This window comes from Haliotis asinina, chromosome 9 (genome assembly GCF_037392515.1).
Source record: "Haliotis asinina isolate JCU_RB_2024 chromosome 9, JCU_Hal_asi_v2, whole genome shotgun sequence".
NCBI classification, from domain to species: Eukaryota; Metazoa; Mollusca; class Gastropoda; order Lepetellida; family Haliotidae; genus Haliotis; species Haliotis asinina.
In genome coordinates this window covers 45585318-45613004 of record NC_090288.1, presented here as the reverse complement: position 1 = coordinate 45613004, position 27687 = coordinate 45585318, and the positions used below count along the sequence as shown (strand labels likewise).

At 39.5% G+C, this 27687-nt stretch overlaps 1 protein-coding gene and 1 pseudogene across 1 annotated transcript; both read left to right on the top strand.

Moving 5' to 3' along the window:
* Window positions 1–1158: 1158 nt before the first annotated feature.
* LOC137297283 (proton myo-inositol cotransporter-like) lies at window positions 1159–9224 on the top strand. Its single transcript, XM_067829296.1, has 9 exons — window positions 1159–1522; window positions 1849–2008; window positions 2168–2382; window positions 4172–4286; window positions 4425–4585; window positions 6192–6318; window positions 7221–7450; window positions 7964–8113; window positions 9037–9224. Exons 1-9 carry the CDS (start codon window positions 1159–1161, stop codon window positions 9222–9224), a joined length of 1710 nt encoding a protein of 569 aa, XP_067685397.1.
* A 5865-nt stretch (window positions 9225–15089) lies between these two features.
* Window positions 15090–24337, top strand: LOC137297282 (proton myo-inositol cotransporter-like; annotated as a pseudogene).
* The last annotated feature ends 3350 nt before the right edge of the window (window positions 24338–27687 follow it).

The window sequence follows — 27687 nt, the reverse complement described above, 5'->3', positions numbered from 1 at the left end:
TACAGAATAAACACAAACATTACGTTTTCCTGTTTACTGTTGCTTGGAGGATACCACATCAAGTAAACTTTTTTCGTAATCCGGAGGAAATGTTTGTCCAAGACAATTAACGCCTGCAATGCTGTGAAACAACTCTAAATGCAGTTTAGATTACCGTGTGCACATCGAGATTTCTATGCTTCTGCACGGCAGTCGTGTTTCCGAACCATCTGACATGATTTTCCGGTTCATCAATACTAGGTTATCTAGTTTGTTTGTGGGGCTTTGCGTTTCAGCTTCTGTGAGTCTTCGGCTGAAGAATATTTCAACTTTTGATCGGGTTTTGTGGGTGGTGGATGGAGCAGGACATGGTAGCCCCTTTCACAAATAACTGGTGTACTCGCTATTTTGTTTGTGTCGTCTATTAACACAATTTTCACAGCTGTCATTTCCTTGTCACTGGTCGGAGTTTGTTTCTGAGGATAGGCAAACCTGGGTGTTATTTTGTACCGATGCTCCATATTTAAGACAACGTTCAGTCGTATCATTGTTCAAGGTCATCCAGATAGAGAAAGAATGGATAAGTATTTTTGATGGTCGGTGGAATTGTTAGACTATGTATTCTGTCATGGTATTAATGAGGGGAATTCAACATTTCCTTCTAAATATGGAAAATGATATCTTGCCAGAGATCAGACAGGTCTTTTCACTTCGGGGTGCGGTGGGGAAACCATGTGGTTAAAGCACTTGCTCATCACGATTCTCTTTCTGGTATTTTCTGCCCTAATATTGCTGAAATATTTTTAAAAGCAGAGTAAAACTCAAGTGACTCACTCACTCTCAAATCGGAAGTCTCATTAACTGGAAGGCGCATAACATCCACATTGAAGTTTTGTTATTATCGTGCTATTTTGATACCAAAAAAATGGTTTCAGCTTAACGTACATTTGTAGACATGCACACATGTATATTGCCAAACCGCTAGGAAATGATAGAAAGGGGTATGCCTGCAAGTGTCTTGACATCTGTGTCATTTTCGGTCCCAGGAGATGCTTGCCCAAGACAACGTGACTACGTGTAAAATGATATCTCGTCTACATGCAATAAAGGCTACTTTCTGTATTCTGATAGGTCCGGCAAAACAGGAAACGATTAACAAGGAAAAAAGACTGAAACGAAATGGCTACGAGCAGCTCAAGGTCATCAACAGGAGGCCACCCGAGGATGGTCTACATCTCGACAGTGTTTGCATCTGTTTTAGCCCTGCTGATAGGTTACAACCAGGCAATTATCTCGGGGGCTATGTTATTCCTTGCTGATACTTATCAACTTGACACGTTGTGGCAACAACTCATAGCAACATCCAATACTGCGGGATGCGCATTTGCACTTTTTCTAGCTGGGTACCCTGTCCAAATATTTGGAAGGAAAAAGATGATCCTTGCGTCAAACGTGATGGTGTGTATTGGCGCCGTCATATCTGCTGCAGCTCCGACGAAAGAAGTGGTTCTTGTTGGGCGATTCTTGGCAGGAGTGGGAGGAGGTGACATGTTTATGTTTTGGCATATATCCATAACGTAAGCTACATGAGTGTATGTTTATCTCATTTCTTGATAAAAGATTATGTTTACTGCCTAATCGCAATAAATCTTGATGAGGTAGGTTTCGTGAAAGATAATGAAAGAATATGTTCTCAAACAAAAGTGTCAACTATTAATCCCCTATCAGTCTGAAGAGAACAAATAAGACAAACTAGATCCACTCCAAACATTAAGTGGACACTAAAGAAAACGTTGTCCTCTCAAACTAATTGAACGTATCATCAAGATACATGACCATGTCAAAACGTAATATACCTGCATGTTACAGGAGCAGTATCGCTCGTGGTACCGATGTACATATCGGAATGTGCCCCCGTGGACATCAGAGGGAGCCTGGGAAGTTTAACACAGTGTTTAATCTCTGTGGGTATCTTCGTGTCATCAATTGTTGCAGGTGCTTTAAGCGGAATGGGGGAAGAAGCATGGAGGTGAGTACTTTTTTCTCAGAACTGAATAAATTACATTTCATTGTTGTATGCTTCATGTTAATAAAAGTATCAGGAGAGTTACTGTAATTGATATGTGTGACACGGATTAGACTGTGATGAAATGTTGCATCAATAAATTCTGTTTACTTTTCTCCACAGATGGATGTTTGCTTGTTCCTGTGTTATCGACGTTGTACACTTTGTGGGATTTCTCTTCCTCCCTGAGAGTCCCCGGTGGTTCATGGACAGAGGAAGAGAGACAGAAGCCGAAGCTGTCCTCAAGCAGCTGAGGAATAATCCGGATGAAATCGCCAAGGAACTCGATGACATGAAGAAAAGTGTTGCAGAAGGAAAACGTCTAAAACGCCATGAAGGTTGGTATGTTTGAAAGGTTGGTTGACATTTTACGTCAGTGTCGTAATTTACGAAAATGTAAACCTGTCATCTAACATGACTAAGTGAGTGAGTTTAGTTTTACGCCGCGCTCAGCAATATTCCAACTGTATGAAGGCGGTCTGTAAATAATCGTGTCTGGACAAGACAATCCACTGATTAAAAGCATGAACATCGATTTACGCAACTGGGATACGATGACATATGTCAACCAATTCACCTCTTATGACAAGCATAGTCGCCTTTTCTGGCAAGCATGGGCGGGTCATCTTCATCTGACATGAGAGACTAGAATCCAGTTTATCATTGACTTAACTCGGTGATATCAAACAATGCATGTAGTAAATATTTCATCTTGTATGAACTACATATGTTATGTAGATGTGGCCGCATGGACGTGCCGCATACTTTGACGGATGAAATTGATGTAAATGCCACTTGTCAAATAACATGTAATATGCTCACCGTATGTGAGATGCAACATAAAAGTGCAGGCTTTCTTAATCATTGTAATATATCGTAGTGAGTGTGTTTAGTTTTATGCCGCACTTAGCAATATTCCAGCTATATGCCGGCGGTTTGTAAATAGTTGAGTCTGGACCAGACAATCCAGTGATCAACAGCACGAGCATCTATCGCGCAATTGGAAACCGATGACATGTGTCAACCAAGTCAGTGAGTCTGACCACCCGATCCCGCTAGTCGCCTCTTACGACAAGCATAGTCGACTTTTATGGGAAGCATGGGTTGCTGAAGGTCTATTATCGCCCTGGACCTTCACGGGTCTAATATATGGGAAGGGATGTCACAGATTCGGTGCTGTTGTGGCTGATGCATACGCCATTATGTTTCCAGCCATTAAAGTATGCCGTGGTAACCAAGAAAGCAGCAAAGCAGGATATGTGCAAAAGGGAGAGTACTATACGCTCCTTACTGATCAGGGCTTAATCTTGATATTGTAGGTGATCTGGGTCTGATTTCTTCAGTTTATGCATGGTAAAACCCCGATGTGAACTGGCAGTGGAATGCAGGTGAAAGGATATCCCAAAGCCAAGAAGCAGTAGAGAAAGCAGGCTTAACTCTATGTCCTAGTGTCGGGATTAGAGAAGAGTTTTTATTTGTGAAGATCACAAAGAGGATTCACGTCACGATATGGCTGATGTCTTGTGTATGCGATGTTAAATATTTACCCACTCACTCACAATCGAGTTAAGGATGGATTCGTGTCCTAAACAAATGTTTTGAATTGTGATGACGTATTTCTAACTTTTCAGTTCTTTTTTGGTATATAGCATAAAGCCATATAGTCGAGGATGAGGATGATTCAGTGTTCTATGCACATGAAGAAGGATTAAAAACAAAATGTATCCTCAGGCATTTTTTATTTATTTATTTTGATATGGGAAAGAAAGGTGAAACTCGAATGGAAGCTTCTTCTACATCTTTAATCAGTGTTCATTTTGGATATTTGTTCAATATGTTTACAGTGTCTGAAGGCGGTTAGGATGGTGGTGTATGAAAAAAATGACACCAATATGTTAAATATAGCTCGTACTGCAACAGCCTGAAAGGGTATTTAAAGAAACAGGACCATGAATGACGACCTCACAACAGCACAAGTAATATTGGTGTCACATCTAATCCATTTTATCGTTGAACATTGTCCTTGCATATGTTGTGTAAATGTGAAAGGATTCATAAATATAAATCCAATTCATCTGATTTTATTAATACCACAGTGTCATTTATTCAACTTTTACGGCTGCACAGGAGACGGTTCCTCTGTCATTGCTCGGGTAATGAAAACGCCGCCTGTACGAAGAGCACTGATACTTGGAATTTGTCTGGCCATGATAACACAGATCACAGGTGTGGGGCCAATTATGTAAGTAATTTTGCGATGACTTAAACAATATTAATTCAATTACCTCCCGATATGTTTAAAAGTTAAAGCCATTGAGCAAACATTCTACTTGAGATTGACATAATAATTTTGAAGTTTATAAGAATGTTATGTTTGTAGATTCTACTCGGGGATAATATTCAGAAGAGCAGGATTCAGTGGAGCACGTGCAATATGGATGACTATAATACCTAGTGTAATAATGGCTGTGTTATCGTTCGCTGTTACGTGCTTGATTGAAAGATTTGGCCGGAAACATCTGTATCTTGGAGCCCAAATAGGTTAGTCAGTTTGAAATAAGCACGTGTCAGTCTGCACTGTGTCAAGAAAATTTGATTTTTACAAATCTGTCATATAATCATTCATCTTCTGCTCTCTTTAACCCGTAAAGGTCCGGGGCAGAATAACTCTCCAGCAGCCCATGCTTGCCATAAAAGGCAACTATACTTGTCGAAATTTCTGGCTATGTGCTGGGAGATCTTCATGGTATCTTTTGTCCACATTTTGACACGGTTCGGAAAAAAAGCCAAACTGAACTTTCATCAGAATAGAACACATTATCCCAAGCTTGATTTTCGTGACTCCCTTTTTAGTTTAAACGTCTTTCTTTGGTGAGAGAACACCAGATTTTTATACCCATTATAAACTTTTTAACTTTTGTCTAACGGTGTGCTTAAATAGCTCATGATTTCCTCGATTAATCATCTCATTTATTTCTGGTATTCTCAGTACTTTTTCAATTAGCCCTCCTCACAATCTGACCAAGTCACCGGCGATCTGTACTACTCAACTTCCTTGGCCTCAAAGCCCTGTCTTGTGATCAATCCTAACTCCTGACTGAATAATCCTCTAAGTTCTGTACACTGTAGATAGAGGAATGTTATGTCTACCAGCTATCTCTTTTGCGTTAGTGACAGCCGTTTCAAAATCAGCTTTCTCTTCTCTTCTTCTGTCGTACTTGTCGTGTCAACAATTGAAGCTGTTTGCTAATCCAAGGAAGATAACTGATGTTGTGGTAAGGTTCATTTTCAGGCCATACATACCTTACACCTTTACAAGTCGAGTATCGCTATTAGGAAACAAAGATTTTCTCCATAACTTCTGGGACAGCGTGTATTCAATGTGTATTTTGTGTAACTCGTCTGTTTTAATTCGATGAAAACTATTATACGTGTTTTCTATTGTGGAGAGATGAGTGTCTAATATATTTTTATGCGTTGTGGCAATTAGTATCTAGAATTGCTGCATTCTGTTGTCTCCAGGTCAGTTGATTGCCTGTTTTTAATTTTTGTGAAGCAGTGTGATTAAATTGCTGATGATTTTCACGATTTATCATCTCATCTGAGAGATTTTCTCAGCGCTTTTCAGTTTTTCCCTCCTCACAATCTGACCAAGTCACCTCCGATCTGTTGTCCTGAACGTCCCTGGCATCCAAGCCCCTGTCTTGTGATCAATCCCAACGCCTGACTGAATAATCCTTTTTTTCTGTATACTGCAGATAGAAGAATGTTACTTCTACCAGCTATCTCTTTTGCATTAGTCACGCCCATTTCAAAATCAACTTTCTTTTCTCTTCTGTCCAAACTGCCATGTCAAAACACGAAGCTATCTAAACCAGGGGATGTAGTAAGGTTCATCTTTAGGCCACCCATATTGAGTACCTTGCAGTAACACCTTTGCAAGTCTAGTGTCGGTAGTTGGAAACAAAGATTTTCTCCATAATATCTGGGACAGTGTGTATTCAATGTGTATTTTGTGTAACTCGTCTGTGTTTAACTCGATGAAAAGTATTAAACGTATTTTCTATTGTGAAGACGTGGGTGTCTAATATATTTTTATGTGTTGTGGCAACTAACATCAATAATTGCTGTATTCTGTTGTTGCCAGGTCAGTTGATTGCTTTGATTATTCTTGGACTTGGCTTCTTCCTCTCAGCAACACATTCTCCCGAAGTCAGTGATGACATTCAGATAGCCATCAATAACGCCACATCTACCCCCATATGTAATTTCAGGTAATGAGTCTGAATGACATATATAATCAAACCTTCTCTTTCTCAGTCAATGACAGTCTAGTTAGTTTTAGTGTCCTGTTGTCGACAGGTATTTTCAATTAATTACATTGTTTTCATCGTTATATGGCTGCAATACTGCCGGTGCTATGTAAAAGCTTAACTCATTCACCCACTGAAGCCGGGGTTTAGGAATGGCCTTCAGCAACCTTCATCTTGTCGAGTGTCGTGGATCTATCAAGACCAAACTCGAATATTTACAACCAGGACATATATATTACATTGCTGACAGCGGTCGTAAATAACAAAGAGCCAAAATATTGTAAGCCTAAATGTATAAACATATAACGACATAATTTCATGTTAACTCAGTGCCAATCCAGATTTCGCCCTTGTCGGGAATCATATGCATAATTCAGGATTTGTGTGAGTGATTGAGTGAGTTAATACGTCAAGTCACATTGGCAATATTCAGCCATATCGTGACTAAATCTCGAATTATACATTTATGGCAATTGATAGTATATATTAGAATGCTGCCAACGGACAGTAAAACAACTAGATTTCGAGCCATGACCATCGGCCTCGATGGTTGACCGGCATGAATTACTGAAGACCAATTATAACCATGATCTTTATTGAGTGAAATATACTTGATGAAATATATATTAATGAAATGGTTAGTGACGCCTGATGTATAGTACAGATTAATATAGAACTCATAAAGTTTTACTGTATTTTCCCTTTGATATACCGTTATAGCAGAGTTTTGCTAACTGAGCAGATTCTTGCTATTGTAGTATTTTAAGATTTACTGATTACAATTAGCTGCTATGTAGTCAATTCCATAGTCATAAGCACGAAAAGCCATTACATTTGTACTGACATGCCAGTATATGTTTTAGAACATGTGAGCAATGCATCGACTCTTCACAATGCGGCTTTTGCTACGACGTCCTCTCAAGAGCCTCGTGTGTACCCGTTTCTGTAAACGACAGTGCTACAGCAGGGAGATGCTCTCCCTCCAACTCTTTTAACAGTTCAGACTTCACGCTGGAAACACAGGCCTGCCCAAGTGATTATAAATGGATTCCTGTGATTGGGTCATCTCTATATCTGGCTGTATATAGTTCTGGTAATGAATTAGTGAATCACGTCTTTGTTTTTGATATCTGCTAGTTTCTGTATTATTGTGTAAATGATCAAAACGATCAGCTCGTGACCTTTTAACTCGTCACTTATGGTACACTTTACACAGGACAGCATTTAGGAGACAAACATACTGTGATATATAACGCAATTATTATAGTTCTAAATTTGATTTAAACCTGAACGCGGAACGTGAGGTTTCAAACACAAAAATTAAGAGCTATTATAATTTCGTTATGTATGTTCCAACACAATGCGTTTATTTCCATTCTACCATAACCGCGTTATTCAGACTTTAAATAATTACAGGATGTGTCGGAAAATCATAATCATTCAGAGGTATAAAACGTGATTATATACCTCTGAATGACTTTGATTAACCAATCACAATCCAATATTTAGTGAAGTCATGGTAGAACGGTAGACCTTTTTATCGTCCAGACTTTTTATCGTTTGCGAGTCTTCTTGACTCATTTTCAAGAGTAAGCTTGTATTTCAGGTGTTGGGGTCATCTATGTTGTGATAGCTGAAATATTTCCTCTATGGGCACGCGGCACATGCTGTTCCATAGCTACTGCAGCTATATGGATAAGTCAGACTGTTGTTAGTTTCACCTTTCTGACTGTGGCTGAAGTTATCACTGTATATGGTAAGTGATATCCGGACTCCCGTCGCAGATGTGGGCTATTTTGGTTTAACGACTTGATCACTTGTTTAGTAATATGAAAGGTTATCTCCATTGCATGAGATAGAATCTCATCGGCATTCAGATCTAAAACTTTTACTCTGTGAAGCTGATGAACACTCAAACACCCGTGAAGATTCATGGTAGAATAGGTCTTCAGCAACCCATGCTTGTCATAAAAGGCGACTATGCTTGTTATAATAGGCGACTGACGGGATCCGGTGGTCAGGCTCTCTGACTCTCGGATCCCAATTGCTTTGGTTGATCTTCATGCTGGTGATCACTGGATCGTTTGGTCCAGACTCGATTATTTACAGAAAGCCACCTTTTATCAGAAGTATTGCTTAGTGCGTTGTAAAACTATACTGTCTCAATCAAACACTAAGAAACGTCCGGCCAATCTCAGATTCACACAAACGAGTTTCTGTTTTCTGGAGTCCGTACATGCCTCTAAACGTACGTACATGCCTGAAAACGTACAGGATGAATTACGTCTGAAGATCCAGGTTAGATTTAGTTTTCAGCAACTCATGCTTGTAGCAAGATGCAACTAAAGGGTTCGGGTGGTCAGCCTCGCTGATCTAGTTGACATACGTTATTGTATCCCATTTGCGTAGACAAATGCTCATGATGTCGATCACTGGATTGCCAGACTAGATTATTTCAGACTACCATCATATAGCTGGAACATTGCTGAGTGTTAAACAACAAACATCTTGAGCCTGAATGTCTCCATTTCGCCACTTGAAGGGCTAATGGCAGCTTGTATACTCCTTTTGTTTAGTCGAGTCTCCAAACCATAAAAATATCTAGGACGTTTTCTTTAGAAATCAAATGCGCATATAAGAAACATTTTTCAATACTTCATGCAACATTCTGTTTTCAAGGTATGTTTTGGTTGTATGCGGGGTGCGCCTTACTAGCTGCCATTTACATACTGATCTTCATGCCCGAAACGAAAGGAGTGAGACTGGAGAAAGTTGGACTGCTGTTCTTGACTGACGACGAAAAGACTGCACTGCAAACTACTGAGGTGCCTCAGACACAAACCATTGTAGTGGATAACAATGCATGAACTGGAACAATGCCTTGTATGGTAATACTAAGGAGACTGGCAACACTTTGACACTGACTAAACATGTTGTTCTCATCTTGAAATTCATTTTCCCGTTTCAAAATTGATTGCTAACATTTGCGAGGTGAGGCCTGTTTTATTATGAAAATGAGAAGTTGATCATGTATGCTACGTAAAACCTAAAATCAGAATTCTTTATGAATATATTCGTTTCATTTATGACGTAACGGGAAGACAGTAACCATTTATCCATGACACTGATATCTGGGGAACACTATCACATGTACAAGAGGATGGATACATGTCGACTACAGAACGACTGTTTGAAGTTTAAAAACAGTTTAATTGATATACATTATGAAGTCCGGAAGATATAATCGCAATTCGCCGCTTGAAAAACACATATTAGGACAGTACTTTCATCTGAAGGAAAACGCCAGTGACGTAAAATGTTTGAGATGAAGAACGTTTCATCAATTTATTAAAAGTTTACCAGAGACATTCTGAACGTGATGTTAATAACCCAGTGTTGTTGCTTTCGTTGTATATATCATTTCATAGATCTGAACTTGATTTGTGCCAGTCTCACTGTTACGGACAAATGTGTAAAAAGTTCAGTCCGCTTTTGTTGGCTGAATCGACATAGAAGGGAGGCCCACTTGGCCTCCGTCGCCTGCACGAAAATGGAAATCCGATAACATGTCTCGATCACGTACTCTAGACCAGGTTCTCAATGAGTGATTATTCTGGGTTCTGAAATGGTGGGCACTGATCGTTTGAAGTCTGGAGTGACATGCAGCTTGATTTATAAAAACACTCCATGAAAACGTTTCCACTTGTAACTTGTTATGATTACTAACAGGATTAATAAAATGTGAAACGCTGATGTAGGTTCTTCAAGCTTATTGTTGACTAGCGGAAGTGGAAGAGGCTGTCATTGTGCTAATGAAGTTTGGACTTGAGATTGATACTTCATTATTGATTATGCATGAAGACAAGAACATTGTTACATTTTCTGAATTACTATGTGGACATTATTTTTTGTTACTGTACAATACTTGTCGTTTACACATACACTCTATCTACCTTCTACCTTTAGAGGTTTACAGCTAAAGGGAGGTAATTATGTAAATGACATTCAATGACTTGCACATGTAAAATCATGTCTGGTCGATTGACTGAGTTTGGTGATGTTGCAATATTCCAGCAACATCACGGCGGACACCAGAAATGGGCTTCACACACTGTGTATGTACAATATGTGTGTGTGTGTGTGTGTGTGTGTGTGTTTTCTCTGTTCTCGTATTGTCTGATATAACTATCAAAGCTATATATAACTTTACACTTTTAATGACATATATACATTAAGTTACCCACCTTTTATCCACCCTTGTTATAAATCCGAGGTAAGTGCTGACTGAGTTACAGTGTCCATCAGTACAACTGATCTATGAACTGAAAATTACATCTGATGTTAATTGCAAATGTTCATATTACACGTATTTATCTGTAAATCAGTTTTCTGCAAAAGTTCATGTTAGGTTGCATCATCGACATTAGACAGTACAATAGGTTTCAATACAGCAAATACATAAACTAACCCAATCAAATTTGTTTGTGAAGGGTGCTACCGGTCAGACAGGGTACTCTCCCCTTTTGCAAAGACCGTGTATCATCACGAGTGATCGGAAAAGTACTATGATGTCCATGGAAAGGGTTGTGATTACTTCAGATAACTACATTACAGCATGAACTGAATGTTTGAACAAAAACATAAGACCTCAACCTACAGTAGCTTTCCAAACACCTGACGTTTAATAAAGGCACAAAAGAAATATTTTGACGTGTAAGTATGCTCCAGAATCGCCTTCCTCGTGTAAGATACATGCGGTAAGATTGTACTGTTTGTGTGATCTACAACTCTACAAAAACACAGGAGAGAATTACACATTAACTTTCTATACTTACCTTTGTAATCTCTGTTTGGTGGTGCGAGTGGCTTAGTTCGTATTCAGATATCCAATGTATGGATGTGATGACAGCGTTACAAGAAAACGTATCTCTCCAAATATTGAACTACGACCTTTTACATACCGGTATTGGGCGAAATAGATATTTTGAGGGTATTAAAAAACGAACTGAATGCTTGGTCCATGGTGTGGAACCTGCAAGCTGGCAAACCCACTAACACGGAAAAAATATTGCACAGCGAATCATCACACAGCGAGGTCAGGCTTGATATAGGCTCAACGGTCTAGTGCATTTGTTTTGCATAATGTCTATGTTTAAATTTCCACTCAGCTAAAAGGATGCAGGGGTGAGGAGGCGATGAGCGATATCCTTGTACTTACGAGAGTGAGTGAGTTTAGTGTTATGCCTCACTCAGCCGTTTTCCATCTATAGAGCGGCGAATTGAATTACTTTGTCCTTTCCTAATATTGTGGTGTTACAATAAGATATAAGTGACACACCACACAAGGTAACATTGATCCAAGCTAGCTTGTGGTAAGAAACATCCATATGACAAAACTCAGTGGGATCTCTGAACCACTTGCCAGCTGGTAGCCTCACTCATTCATGAAAGGAGCCAAAGAGTTTGATGTCATGTTAGATTACATAAGGGATCAAAATCATGGGCATTTTGGGTACCAAAGCAATCACACAACATATTCGTTAGTAGAGAAAGCCCGCCTAGGATCAATTTCTGCGCTCCTTGCTCCGAATTACTAGAATCAAATGCCTGTGCTTGGTAAGAATAAATAAATGAATTGATTTCATTGCTGATGTTGACTGTTTGATGTATTCACGAAATTAGGATGCTCGAGAGAAACCATGTACGTTGTGATGTAAGTGATCATATCTTCAATATGATCTTAGTTCAGGTTCAGTTTGCGGCACTCTCACACATTGGCAAACCTTCTAGTCATCGTAGAATCCCAAACTTTTCCTATAACGAGAGATGAACATCGCTATACTAGTACATAAACTGAACAATTTACAGCGTCAATCTGAAACCCCAAAAGTAACTTAAAAAATTTACTATTCTTCAATATGAAGAATTCTTGGTACGAGTTGCAGCACTCTCATACATTGACTAACCTTCTGGTCATTGTAGAATCTCGAGCTTTTCCTGCAACGAGAGATGAACATCGCTATACAAGTACATAAACTGTTGTAATAAGCAGTAATGAATATAATACCTTGCTTTACGAGGACGTCCTTGGTGGCCATCGCCATACCCAGGTTCATAGTAAGCATAACCATGTCCTGCAGGTCTAAGTCAAGTTTGATATTCAGCTGTTTTAGTACCGTCTTGTTCAATGGAGCGTACCCTACGGCTAGGCCGGCAACCACGATGGTGTGGTATGCGTTGTTGACGAATGTTTTTTTTCCCTCAGATGTGATATATACAACTAAAATATGTTTATAATTAATTATAACATAATATGAAGGTCGATCTCCGGAGGTGGTAGTAGCGGTTGGGGTTGTTTTGGTTACAATAGCATGAATAATGAGAAAACACTGGTACCCGCAGTCGTGCTTATGGCCACCCATGTGTTAGTTACCTTTGCGGTGCCTGGCTAAGTCACATTTTCTACCAGCTTCAACTCTCTTAGGGTTCTTCTTCCTGGTGACTTGTATCGGGGTCTCCTGGTGTGTTTCCTGGGGTTCCTCCTGTGTGTCACTTCATCCATCTTGTATAATACTATTATTTAATTTTTACTCTATTAAATTGGATATGCTTTGCTGTAACACTAGCCCCTGTCACCTTGGTTAGAAACATGCTGTATTTGTGGTAATAAGTATTTCTCTAGGTCTTCCCACAGCTAAAGCCTACGCTCTGGCTGAATAGGAAGAAAGTGAAACCCTATGGTAGCATAAATCTGGGTCATAGTCGACCCTATAGTCTTTGTCATCATGGCCCCAAGCTGTGACTCTTATCTCATGTACAGCTTATTGCTTTTTTGGCAGTCTTTCTCTGTATTTTATCAGCTGTGAGGTCACCACTCCCTAAGTATAGTTTAGCATGGCCACCGACAACTATCTCCACCAGTCTATCTCGCTCACCATCATTTTTGGTACACCCTTCTGGCACCAGCATTTGTTCGAGCAGCTCATGGCACTCCATGCTATAATATAACAGACGATTCTTAATTTTAATGATAAAATGTCTGGCAAAGACAAAGCACAGTGAGTTGCACATGACCAGGACTACAAATGGCATGTTTGCTAAGTATTGCTAAGTATAGTTAAGCACTTGGTAAAAAGCTACGGGTTGGTCGGTCTTTAGCAATAATTTGCCATGCTTAGTCTCGGCTACCCATTTCTTTACTTATTTTCATGCTTATTATGGAATCACGTCGTTCTCCCTTAGGCACTCCTCGAACAAATACATGTCCTGGCCACCCATCGCATCTATTCCCACAAGTCTTTCAGCACTGGGTTGAATTTCAGAAAAGGCACAGATCTACTGCTGTCTTGCCAATCACTAGCTCTGGTTTACAATGCTGCTGATTTTCAGCCACCTGGTGTGGTGAAAAGGGCTGTGCATGTCAAACCCTGGGTCTCGGGGGTGGTGCCACGATTCCTGTAGACGTGGGTGGTGGGACGTGGGCGACATTGACGTCGGGGTAAACGCCCAATTGCAACTTCTGATTGGCCGTGGTGATGACAATTTCCTTATTGTAGCCCACCACTTTGTTGATTCTCACATAGTCAATCTTCAGTCCTGGTAACACCGAATAGCTGTTGGTAAGTCCACCAGCCTGGCGATGACATCCTTCACGTTGGCCACAAACTGTTTCTGGGCATCGTAAGCCATCCCAGCCCTGTAATACCATAACATGTCTGCGTCTGGGCCCCAAGAATAGCCCCAACATATGTTCGAAAAGAATTGTTCAGACGCACAGTGCTGGTGTGAGTGAATCCCTTCAACGTGTCCAGCATAAATGTTCCTGCAGAGCCGGGCGCTGATCTCTTTGAGGATGTGCCTGATTTGGTAGTATATGTGAAACGTGAACATGGCTCTACTTTGCACATCATCCCTAGTGTCTGTCAGTGTCAAACCACACCCAGTCGTTGTGCACCAGACGGCGAAGTTGAGTTGGTTTAGCCAGAACTGCATAGGGTTGCAGAACCATGCATGGACTGATGTCACGTTTGTTACTGAGAGGCCATACTTTTCAAACATGTCAATAAACTGGGCTCTCAACATAGCTCTCTGAGATATCATGTACTCCTGTGATGAACTAATATCAATGACAACAATAATGCGCTGCTCGTCAGTGGCCTCCGCCATCTCATAACCGACGGCGACGAGGTCTAAAAGCACAGTGGTGTTGACTAACAATGGTGTAAACACATTAAGGCTCGTTTGACTAAGAATGCTGGGGCTGTCGCCGGACGAAACGGAGATTACGATCATTGTTACAGATACAGTGTTGACATCCTTAATATTCAAGGTGGGTATCCTTTCATGCTGCTGAAATCTGTGAAAGCAGAGAAGTACGATGACGGCAGAAGAGAGTCGTGTTTGCCTCGGCAGTACAAAAAGTTGGCCAAGAGACCATCCTGGAGTTGACAATATCAGTTTCTGATATGACACATATTCCTGTTAATATACGATATCTTGTCCCGCAAAATACAACAATACAATGTAAAGCAAAGAAACATGATGAGATCCACTACACCCACGAATAATAAATTTTGGAGGAGTTTTATTTCATCGTGACTATGTGTAAAATGATATCTTGAAGGAGGTAGGATATTTTTTCCTCTTGTCTACATGCGATAAAGGCTACTTCCTATATTCTGATAGGTTCGGCAACACAGGAGATAATTAACAAGGAAAAGCACTGAAACGAAATGGATATGGATAGCTCAAGGTCATCAACAGAAGGCCACCCGAGGATGGTCTACATCTCAACGGTGTTTGCATCTGTTTTAGCCCTGCTGATAGGTTACAACCAGGCAATTATCTCGGGGGCCATGTTATTCCTGGTTGATACTTATCAACTAGACACGTTGTGGCAGCAACTCATAGCAACATCTCATACCACAGGGTGCGCATTTGCACTTTTTCTCGCTGGGTACCCAGTCCAAATATTTGGAAGGAAAACGATGATCCTTGTGTCAAATGTGATGATGTGTATTGGCGCCGTCATATCCGCTGCAGCTCTAACGAAAGAAGTGGTTCTTGTTGGGCGATTCCTGGCAGGAGTGGGAGGAGGTAACGGGTTTATGTTTGAGTTTATCTCATTTCTTGATAAATATTGGCAAGTACATATAGTCTACAAAAGATTGTGTTTGTTACCTAATCTCATTAAAATCTTGATAAAGTAGGTTTCGTTAAAGATAATGAATATGTTCTCAAACAAAAGTGTCAACCTTTAATCCCATATCAATCTGAAGAGAACAAATAAGACAAACTAGATCGTCCAATAAATGTTTTAACATTAACCACTCCAAACATGAAGAATGAAGAACTTGACATTTTCAACACCACCCATGAAACCGTTCTCTTATTCAAAATAATAATTAAACATACCATCATGACATAATGCCAAAACGTAATGAAAAAATACATAAAGCACCTGCATGTTAAAGGAGCTGTATCACTTGTGGTGCCGATGTACATATCGGAATGTGCCCCCGTGGACATCAGAGGGACCCTGGGAAGTTTAACACAGTGTTTAACCTCTGTGGGTATCTTCGTGTCATCAGTTGTTGCAGGTGCTTTAAGCGGAATGGGGGAAGAAGCATGGAGGTGAGTACTTTTTTCTCCGAACTGAATAAGTTACACAGTGCTGTTTGCTTTCATGTTAAAAAAATATTAGGAAAGTTACTGTAAGTAATATGTATGATATGGAATAGATTTTAATGAAATTTTGCATCAATAACTACTTTTTACTTTTCTCCACAGATGGATGTTTGCTTGTTCCTGTGTTATCGACGTTGTACACTTTGTGGGATTTCTCTTCCTCCCTGAGAGTCCCCGGTGGTTCATGGACAGAGGAAGAGAGAAAGAAGCCGAAGCTGTCCTCAAGCAGCTGAGGAATAATCCGGATGAAATTGCCATGGAACTTGATGACATAAAGAAAACTGTTGCAGAAGGAAAAAGTCTAGAATGCCCTGAAGGTAGGTATGTTGGAATGGTTGGTTGACGTCTTACCTCAGTGTCATAATTTCGTCAAAATGTAAACTTGTCATCTGGCATGAGAGACTAGAAACCAGTTTTTCATTGACTTAACTCAGCGATCTCAAACATTTCGTGTAGTAAATATTTTTAACTTACGAACTACATATGCCGCACTCAGCAATATTCCAACTGTACGAAGGCGGTCTGTAAATAATTGTGTCTGGACAAGACAATCCACTGATTAACAGTATGAACATCGGTCTACGCAACTGGGATACGATGACATATGTCAACCAATTCACCTCTTATGACAAGCATAGTCGCCTTTTCTAGAATCCAGTTTATCATTGACTTAACTCAGCGATATCAAACAATGCATGGAGTAAATATTTCATCTTGTATGAACTACATATGTTATGTAGATGTGGCCGCATGGACGTTACATATACTTTGACGGACGAAACTGATTTAAGTGCCACTTGTCAAACAATATTCAATATACTCACTGCAGTAGATCCGGGATGCAACATCCAAGTAATCATTGTAATATATCGGAAGGGATGTCACAGAGAGATTCGGTGCTTCCTTGGCTGATGCATACGCCATTACGTTTCCATTAATACCAATATTCCTTGGTAACCAGCAAAACAGGATATGTGCAAAAGGGAGGACACTGCACTCTCCTTACTGATTATCGCTTAATCTTGGAATTGTAGTTGATTTGGGTCTAATTTCTTCAGTTTATATATGGTAAAATCCAACTGTGAACTGGTAATGGAAAGAAGGTGATAGGATATTCCAAGGTCAAGAAGCAGCAGTGAAGATCAGTATGAGGATTAAAAATTGCTGTAAATATGTTTAGACTCATTTGACCATGTTTTGGGATATTGTAAAGATACGTTTTACTCTGCCTTGTTCAAGAGAAAGCTTTTCAGGGTTCAAATACAAACTATTCTAAAAGATCCCAGACAAAGTCTAAGGCCTTCATGGTGGATAGAATCTAAGATTTAATGAAGTTTTATACGTACGCTAAACCGTTTAAAGTCACAATCGAGTTAAAGGTGATCTGCCGTCATTTTTTCTATTGTACTGTCCAAAAGTGTTGTTAGTTTTACCTTTCCTTACTAGTTTTAGTTGTATTTGTGATATCCTAGTTATTTAATGTCTTTTGACGATATATTTAATTTACCTTATGTTATATATAGACATCTTCCATTTCAATGTCAAATATGTTCTCGTCACAAAATGGCTGAAATATTGTCGATGTGACGTTAACAATTAACGTACTCACAATCAAGTTAAGGATGGATTCATGTTCTAAACAAATGATTGGAATTGTGATGTCGTATTTCTTTTTTTTTCCTGTTCTTTTTCGGCGTAAAGTATAAAACCATTATCGACTTTTGGCTGGCTTAGTGTTCTATGCAGATGAAGAAAGATTAGAAGAAAATATATCCTCAGGCATTTTATATTTATTTTTATTTTATATATGGGACGGAAAGGTGAAACCTAAATGAAAGTAGTTCGTTTTGGAGTGTTCGTTTTGGATATCTATACAGTGTCTGAAGAAAAGAGATGGTGGCTTATGCAAAGAAAAAACAATATCAAATGTAGTTTGTACTGCAACAGAACAGGACCATGAATGACGACTTGAATCACTACAGTGCATGAAATATTGGTGACAAATATAATCCATTTCATAGTTGCATATAAAAGTAAAATGATTCATAAATATAAATCCTATTCATCTGATTTTATTGTTACCACAGTGTTCTTTACACAACTTTTACTTCTGCACAGAGGATGGTTCCTCTGTCATTGCTCGGGTTATGAAAACGCTGCCTGTTCGAAGAGCACTGAGATAACACAGATCACAGGTGCGGCACCAATTGTGTGAGTAATTTGCGATGATTTAAACAATAATATATTAAAGAGTTAAAGGTCACATGCAACGTAAAACACAACTTTGCAGATTCTGGTACCTTTCGGTGTGCACTTACCGAAACAAATCATAAAAAATGCCAATTCAAACTGTAAAGTTGTAAAAACGCGATGAAAAAAAGCCCGCGAATTCGGAGTTCAAACGTTTCACTAAATCCCCCCCAGCGCTGGGGGGAAAACTGGTTTCAACAGTTGTGCAGCGCTGCGTCCATAACGCATGCGCAGTGAGTAGGTTCGTGGAGCTTGAAACAGAATGCATGCCCAGCGTCTGAGGTGTGAGAAGTAGTCTAATCGTAGTTGTGTATACAAACAAGTAACTAATCTACTCGTTACGTAAAAAACTTGTTGATTGTGGTAAACAGTCTCTGTCACATTGAAAGCTCAGTGTCTGGTTTATTCACACCTATATGTCTGCCTGTCTGTCTGCTAAAGACAACATGCAGTACACAGCTTCAATCATTGACCACGTGCAATTTGATCTTAACACCTATCACACTTTACGACATAAAGAAAACAAGTTGATTTATGACTCGTGCACCCGTCTCTGCCACATTATGTAATTAGGCACGTGTGATACACATGGCATGTTTTTATGTCTGTGGGCTGCAAACAAACTACATTCATTTTTTTCGGATGCCTGGATCTGACGGAAACTGGTGCAAACTCTTGTCAGTTTCAAGTCCTGCTTTGTACTTGGACGAATGACAGATTCCAGCCACGCAGTAGTTTGTCTCTACTGACATGATTTTTGATTGGATCGAGCGCAAACATGCATTTTCAAAACCCAACATCTCTATATACATTCTACATGGATAACGACGTTCTTTAGTGTGTATGATTTTGTTTGACAACAGTATATGAATCCATACTGAAACGACGCATCAAGTACACAAAAAGAAGTTGTTATCCATAAAGAATCTTACTTTCTTGTGACTCGCCATACTTCTAAAATGCCCATCAAACAGATCATCTTTCTGTACACACAATGAACCCTCAGCATATCAACAAATGAAACAGTCAATCAGAAGCCGTCGTTACACTTGAGTGCACATCCACCCGCTACGACTGGGTTCGGTCTCCCGAGGGCTTCGTTTCGGGGGAAGTAAGCCCAAGTACAAAATATTCCACTTTTGAATCGCGATTGTACGCTTATAATTTTGTTTATTTGTTTTTGTAAAAGCAGCAATGTATATTATATGTCATGAATAAGTGATAAATGTGTTTTAATTATGTTTGATTTTTTTGTTGCATGTGACTTTTAAAGTCATTGAGCAAAAATTCTACTCGAGACTGATATAATAATTTGGAAGTTTATCCGTATGTTACGTTTGTAGATTCTACTCAGGGATAATATTCAGAAGAGCAGGATTCATTGGAGCACGTGCAATATGGATGACTACAATACCCAGTGTAATACTGGCCGTGTTATCTTTCGTTGTTACGTGCTTGATTGAAAAATTTGGCCAGAAACATCTGTATCTTGGAGTCAGTTCACATTGTGTCAAGAAAGTTTAAAGTTTTACAAATCTGGGACATAATCATGCATCTTCTGCTCTCTTTAACCCATGAAGGTCCGGGCTAGAATAGGCCTTCTGCAGCCCATGCTTGCCATAAATATCAACTGTGCTTGTCGTAAGAGGCGACTAACGGGATTGGGTGCACGTGGTCAGGGTGGCTGACTTGGATGACACATGTCATCTATTCCCAATTTCGCAGATCCATGGTCATACTGTTGATCACCTGATTATCTGGCTCAGACTTCATTATTTACAGACCACCGCCATGTAGCAATATTGCTGAGTACAGCGTAAAACTAAACTTACTTACTCACTCTGCAATATTCCCAGACATTATTAAGTAAGTCGTTTCAGTAAATATCTAAAACATGTTTATGAATACAGGCTAAGTCTCTTTTCAGTAGTTTGGTACACTAGGTACACTACCCTCCAAAGTTTGTCCATGTGATGAAATCCAACAATTCAGTTTCGGGCTATGTGTTGGGTGTTGGACATAGTCTTGACAGTATCTTTGTCCAAACTGACACAGTTCGGGAAAGAGCCAAATCGAACTTTCATCAGAAAACAACACATTATCACAAGCTTGATCCTCGTGAGCCCCTTTTCTAGTTTAAACGTCTTTCTATTTATGCATCTTTCATTGGTGAGGGAACTCCACGCTTTTTTACCCAGTCTAATGTTTCTAATTTTTGTGAAGCAGTGTGATTAAATTGCTGATGATTTTCACGATTTATCATCTCATCTCAGAGATTTTTTAGCGCTTTTCAGTTTTTCCCTCCTCACAATCTGACCAAGTCACCGGCGATCTGTAGTACTGAACGTCCCTGGCATCCAAGCCCCTGTCTTGTGATCAATCCCAACTCCTGACTGAATAATCCTTTTAGTTCTGTATACTGTAGATAGAAGAATGTTACTTCTACCAGCTATCTCCTTTGCATTAGTCACGCCCATTTCAAAATCAACTTTCTTTTCTCTTCTGTCCAAACTGCCATGTCAAAACACGAAGCTATCTAAACCAGGGCATGTAGTAAGGTTCATTTTAGGCCACCCATATTGAGCACCTTGCAGTAACACCTTTGCAAGTCTAGTGTAGGTAGTTGGAAACAAAGATTTTCTCAATAATTTCGGGTACAGTGTGTATTCAATGTGTATTTTGTGTAACTCGTCTGTGTATAACTCAGTAGTATAATAAAAGTATTAAACGTATTTTCTATTGTGAAGACGTGTGTGTCTAATATATTTTATGTGTTGTTTCAAGTAACATCAATAATTGCTGTATTCTGTTGTTGCCAGGTCAGTTGATTGCCTTGATTATTCTTGGACTTCTTCCTCTCAGCAACACATTCTCCCGAAGTCAGTGATAACATTCAGATAGCCATCAATAAGGCCACACCTACCCCCATATGTAATTTCAGGTAATGAGTCTGAATGATATATATAATCAAAGCTACTTGGTACATGCTATTCTCTTTCTCAGTCAATGACAGTCTAGTTAGTTTTAGTGTCATGTTGTTGACTGCTATTTTTCAATTAAGATATCTTGTCTTCATCACTATATAGCTGTACTATTTCCGATGCTATGTAAAAGTTTAGCTCACACACTCATTGAAGCCGAGGGTTAATATTGGCCTTCAGCAACCCGTGCTTGTCGAGTGTCGTGCTTGTTGACCACTGGATCTATCAAGTCCAAACTCGAATATTTACAACCAGAACATATCTATTACATTGCTGACAGCAGTCGTAAATAACAAATAAGCAGTCAAAATATTGTAAGCCTACAAAGGCACTTGTATAAATGTAAAACGACATAACTTTATGTTAACCAAGTGCCAATCCAAAGTGCAGGCTAGTTGGGAATCATATGCATAATACAGTGAGTGAGTGAGTTAATATTTTAAGTTACATCGGCAATATTTCAGCCATATCATGACTAAATCTCGAATTATGCATATATGACAACTGATAGTATATATTAACATTCTGTCAACGGACAGTAAAACAATAGTATATATTAACATTCTGTCAACGGACAGTAAAACAACTAGATTATCTCAGACGTATATGTAAAAGAATAATTAAATCAAAATATTTGAACTACAGCTTACATATGGAATATGAAAACAGGCTAAAGATTGCCAATAACTGAAAGTTGTTTTTGTTTGTTTGTTTGTTTCTTTGTTGTTGTTTTTTTCTTTTTTTTTTGTTTTGGTTTTTGGTTTTGGTGGTGGGTGGGCGTGGTGGGTGGTTATTGTTTGTTTATATTTTATTATTCCATTTCAAACATTACACATGGCTGAAGGTTGATCACCATGCTAGGGACATTTGCTTCTTGCATAGAACCTAGCTGGATTTAAACCATACCTTCAGCTGTCACGGGGTTTGTGTGAGAACGTTTTGTTTTCAAATGAGTACACATATTCGGAAACAATGCATTACAAACTAAACACGTCCAGAAAATATAGAAAAAAAACTTACCCCACATTGCAGTCAAATTGGTACATTGAAGCGAGCCCTGACCACCGGACCACGATGGTTAACAAGCATGAATTCATGAAGACCAATTATAACCAGGACCTTCATAGAGTGAAATATACTTGGTGAAATATATATTAATGAATTAATTAGTGACTCCTAGTATATATTACAGTTTTTCTAGTAATAGTACTCATAACGTTTTGTTGTATTTTCCCTTAGATATGCCGTTGTGGCAGTGTTTTGCTAACTGAGCAGATTCTTGCTATCGTAGTAATTTAAGATAACAACTGCATTGGTTACAATTAGCTGGTGCCAATGAAAACAGTATGTAGTCAACTCCATAGTCATAAGCACGAAAAGCCATTACATCTTTTCTGACATGCCAGTATGTTTTCAGAACATGTGAGCAATGCATCGATTCTTCACAATGCGGCTTTTGCAACGACGTCCACTCAAGAGCCTCATGTGTACCCTTGTCGGTAAACGGCAGTGCTAGAGCAGGGAGATGCTCTCCCTCCAACTTTTTCAACAATTCAGAATTTAGGCTGGAAACACAGGCCTGCCCGAGTGATTGTAAATGGATTCCTGTGATTGGGTCATCTCTATATCTGGCTGTATATAGCTCTGGTAATGAATTAGTGAATCACGTCTTTGTTTTCATAAATGATGCACACTTAATTTATTTCATAAAAAAATTATGTAGCCGTAAACAGTAAAACGATCAGCTCATCTCCTTTGAACTCGTCACTTACGGTACACTTTATGTTTGCGAGTCTTCTTGACTGATTTTCAGGAGTAGGCTTATATTTCAGGTGTTGGGGTCATCTTTGTTGTGATAGCTGAAATATTTCCTCTATGGGCACGCGGCACATGCTGTTCCATAGCTACTGCAGCTATATGGATAAGTCAGACTGTTGTTAGTTTCACCTTTCTGACAGTGGCTGAAGTTATCACTGTATATGGTAAGTGATATTCGAACTCCCGTCGTGAGTTAGCTATTTTGGCTTAACGACTTAATCACTTGTTTAGAAATATGGAAGGTTAACTCCGTGGCGTGGGGTGAAATGCCAACGTCATTCAGATCTAAAACGTTTACTCTGTGAAGCTAATGAACACTCAAACACCCGTGAAGATTCATTGTAGTACACAGACCCCATGCTTGTGATAAAAGGCGAGTCTGCGTGTCGTAAAAGGCGAGTAACGGGATCGGATTGCCAGGTTCGCTTACTTGGTTGACACACGTCATCGACTGCCATTAGATCGATCCTTATGCTGTTGATCACTAGATTGTCTAGTACAGACTCGATTATTTTCAGACCGCCGCCATATAGCTAGTATTGTATTGCTGAGTGCGGCGTAACACTAAACTAACTCACTCACTCAAACCCCAAGAAACATTGTCCGGCCAATCTCAGATTCAAACAAACGATTTTGTTGTTTTCTGGAGTACGTACATGCCTGAAAACGTACAGAAAGAATTACGTCTGAGGATCCAGGTTAGATTTAGTCTTCAGCAACCCATGCTTGTAGCCAGATGCAACTAAAGGGTTCGAGTGGTCAGCCTTGCTAATCTAGTTGACATACGTTATCGTTGCCCATTTGCGTAGACAAATGCTCATGGTGTTGATCACTGGATTGCCAGACTAGATTATTTCAGACAGTCACCACATAGCTGGAACATTGCTGAGTGTTAAACAACAAACATCTTGAGCCTGAATGTCTCCATTTCGCCACTTGAAGGGCTAATGGCAGCTTTTCTCCAAACCATAAACATATCTTGGAAACTTTCTTTAGATTACAAATGCGCATATCAGAAATATGTTTCAATACTTCATGCAACATTCTGTTTTCAAGGTATGTTCTGGCTGTATGCGGGTTGCGCCTTACTAGCTGCCATTTACATACTGATCTTCATGCCCGAAACGAAAGGAGTGAGACTGGAGAAAGTTGGACTGCTGTTCTTGACTGACGACGAAAAGAACGCACTGCAAACTACTGAGGGGCCTCAGACACAAACCATTGTAGCGGATAACAATGCATGAACTGGCACAATGCCTTGCATAGTCATACTAAGGAGACTGGCAACACTTTGACTCTGACTAAACATGTTGTTCTCATCTTGAAATTCCGTTTTCCCGTGTTAAAATTGGTTACTAACATTTAGGAAAGTTGAGGCCTGTTTAATTACGAAAAGGAGAAGTTGATCATGTAAGCTACGTGAAACCTAAAATCAGAATTCGTAATGAATGTATTCGTTTTAATTAATATGTAGCGGGAACACCATATATCTATGATACTGATATCTGAGGAACACTACCTCATGCAGATGGATACAAGTCGTATCAACAAAATTGTAAAGAACGACTGTTTGAACTTTAATTGATATAGATTATGAAGTCCGGAAGATCCAATCGCAATTCGCAGCTTAAAAAAGATATATCAGGACAGTGTGTTCATTTCTGAAGGAAAACGCCAACTTTGCAAACTGTAAGCGACGTAAAATTTATGAGATGAAAATTTCATGAATGTTTTATTCAAAATTTCCAAAAAATCACTTTCTGAAAGTATGTTAATAACCCTGTGTTGTTGTTTTCGTGTACATATCATTTCACAGATCTGAACTTGGTTTGTGCCAATCTCACTGTCACGGACAAATGTGTAAAAAGTTCAGTACGCATTTGTCAGTTGAATGGACATAGACGGGGAAACTAGCCCACTCGGCCACCGTCGCCTGCACAAAAATGGAAGTCCGGGAACGTGTCGTCTCGATCGAGCCCTGGTCTTCGACGTGACGATTAGGTTACCTCGCGGCCCCATCTCTTATTTGAATTTAATTTGGTTTAGAGAATGACCACCTGATCCCTTAAGACAAGCATGAGTTTGTGAAAATCATTTCTAAACCAGAGTCCATCGGAAAGGCATCTGTACAGCTGGACCTTCGGGTTCAGATATTTAGACAAAACGTGAGATTCAACTTTCGAGAACTTCGACTTCTCCTGACGAATCATATTCTAGCAGGTTGAATCTTTGGCATCTATATTCCATAACGTTCGGGGCATAATCTAGAATATTTTTTTCTACGACACAACATAAAATTCAAGACACCAGTAACATTTTATGGAGGACACTGGATTGTGCATCAGTTAAATCCCGTCCGATATTATTTGTATCTTGAAATTACAATTCATTGGCCCTCGGTTTCAAGTGAACAACTGATTTGCCTGTGAGCGTGTGTGTATAGGGTTAGACAGGGTACTCTTCTCTTTTGCAAATACCGTGGATCATCATGGAGTAATCGGAAAAGAACTGTGGTATCCGTTTTGAGCACATGATTGTATGGAAAGGGTGGTGATTCATTCACAGCAAGAAATGAATGTTTTAACAAAAACATAAGACCTCAAGGTTTTGCTGCAGCTTCCCAAACGCCTGACGTTTAATAAAGGTACAAAAGAAATATTTTGACGTGTCAGCATGCTCCAGAATCGCCTTCCACGTGTGAAATACATGCCACAGTAAGATTGTACTGTTAGTGTGATCTACAACTCTACAAAAACACAGGAGAGAATTACACATTAACTTTCTATACTTACCTTTGTAATCTCTATTTGGTGGTGCGACTGGCTTAGTTCGTATTCAGATATCCAATGTAGGGATGTGAGGCCAGTGTTACAAGAAAACGTATCTCTTCAATTGAGCTACGACCTTTATACTGGTATTAGGCGAAATAGATATTCTGAGCGTATAGCAAAACAGACTGAATGCATGGTCCATGGTGTGGAACCTGCAAGCTGGAAAATTCAAAATGTGCACAGGAAATCCTGGGGTGGGACGCAACTCGGCACAAATGAGGTAGGAAGGAATGCAGAACGTATCAATGGTGTTGGGCAGATCAAATTATCTGCACCGAGACGACATCAGCTAAATGTCACATGTGTCATTATTCCAGGCACGGGAGGGGTTAGAGTATCACATACAAGCTCTACGGTCCAGTGCTCTTGTTATGCATAGTGTTTATGCAGTCCCTGACTGCATATGCATTGTTTCCTATTTCTCTTCCTCTCGAATCGTTAAGAGGACCCAGTATGCATGCTGTTGCTTTATTCGTCTTCTAGGAATAACATTTTTTAAAAAGTTCTACTCAGCTGAAAGGATGCATGCGCGAGGGGCCGATGAGAGAAATCTTTTTACTGACCTGAGTAAATGAGTTTAGTTTTATGCTGCACTCACCAATAATCTACGTATACGGCGGTGAATTGAAAATAATCGAGTCTGAACCAGACAACCCCGTGATCATCAGCATCGATCTGCGTATTGGAAACCGATGACATATGTCCACAAAATCAGACAGTCTGACCACCCGATCCCGGTAGTTGCAGGGACAAGCGAGGAACAATATATTCCTAGGTTTTGAGAACGCTGCGGCTGATTTGTTTGTTCCTTACGATCAAGCCATACGAGATAACATGCTTTTGCAGTTTGCTCTAATGTGTTAAGTTGTTTATGTTGGCACCTTATCTCATGTGGAAAGAAAGGTTTACGGAGATGTTTTGTGGTAAAAAACAAAAGCAACGGTACCATATGTTCCGCTGCCTGTGGAGAGCACTGTCACGTAAGATACTCATCATGTGCTGTGAAAACCTGAGCAAAACGTAAAGTGTATGTTACGTGTGGAGGCATGGCATTTTGAAGAGTGGAACGAATTCTATTTCGTGGTTTGTTTGTTGCTAAACATTGCTCTCCAGCAATATTCCAGCTGTGTGACCTTTCTCTGTAAATGATCGAGTCTGGACGAGACAATCCAATGACTAGCATCATCACTATCGATCTGCGCAATTGGGATACGTTGACGTGTTAACCAAATCAGCGAGCCTGACCACCTGGTCTCTTTAGTCGCTTTCTACGACAAGGCTGCTGAAGACCAATTCTAACCCTAAAAGTAGAAGAATCATTCGTAAAAGCAATGATAGAGATGAAATATGCATGGGGACAAAACTACTACGTGTTATCACTATCAGATTTTTCGGAAACAAACGGTCCACGTGAACTGATTGCTTGATAACAGTAATAGGCTAAACATTGTTTTTCATCAAAAACAGATTAGACTGTCTGGAATAAAACATGTTCCATTTCCGACATGGAACAGCATGCTCTAGTTTGATCTTTTTAATATGTATTTTGGCCTCATGACAACAAAGGTATATTGTTTTACATATACAGCACATAATACAGTATATAATTATAGAAGCTTCAGATTAAGTGACCAAAACAAATAAGTTAAGCTAAATGTACCACGCGCGATATCGATTGTCATGCATTTAAGATGCTTTTCTATGTGAATGGAAGTTCACGACACACATAATTTCATTCCAGTCATGAACAAATGTCTATCTGA

Bases quoted from the DNA above. Each gene is read 5' to 3' on its own strand.
- LOC137297283 (XM_067829296.1), top strand. From the start codon at position 1,159: ATGGCTACGAGCAGCTCAAGGTCATCAACAGGAGGCCACCCGAGGATG. The intron at 4,586-6,191 runs GTTAGTCAGTTT...TGTTGTTGCCAG, and splicing joins GTATCTTGGAGCCCAAATAG to GTCAGTTGATTGCTTTGATT. The intron at 6,319-7,220 runs GTAATGAGTCTG...TATATGTTTTAG, and splicing joins ACCCCCATATGTAATTTCAG to AACATGTGAGCAATGCATCG.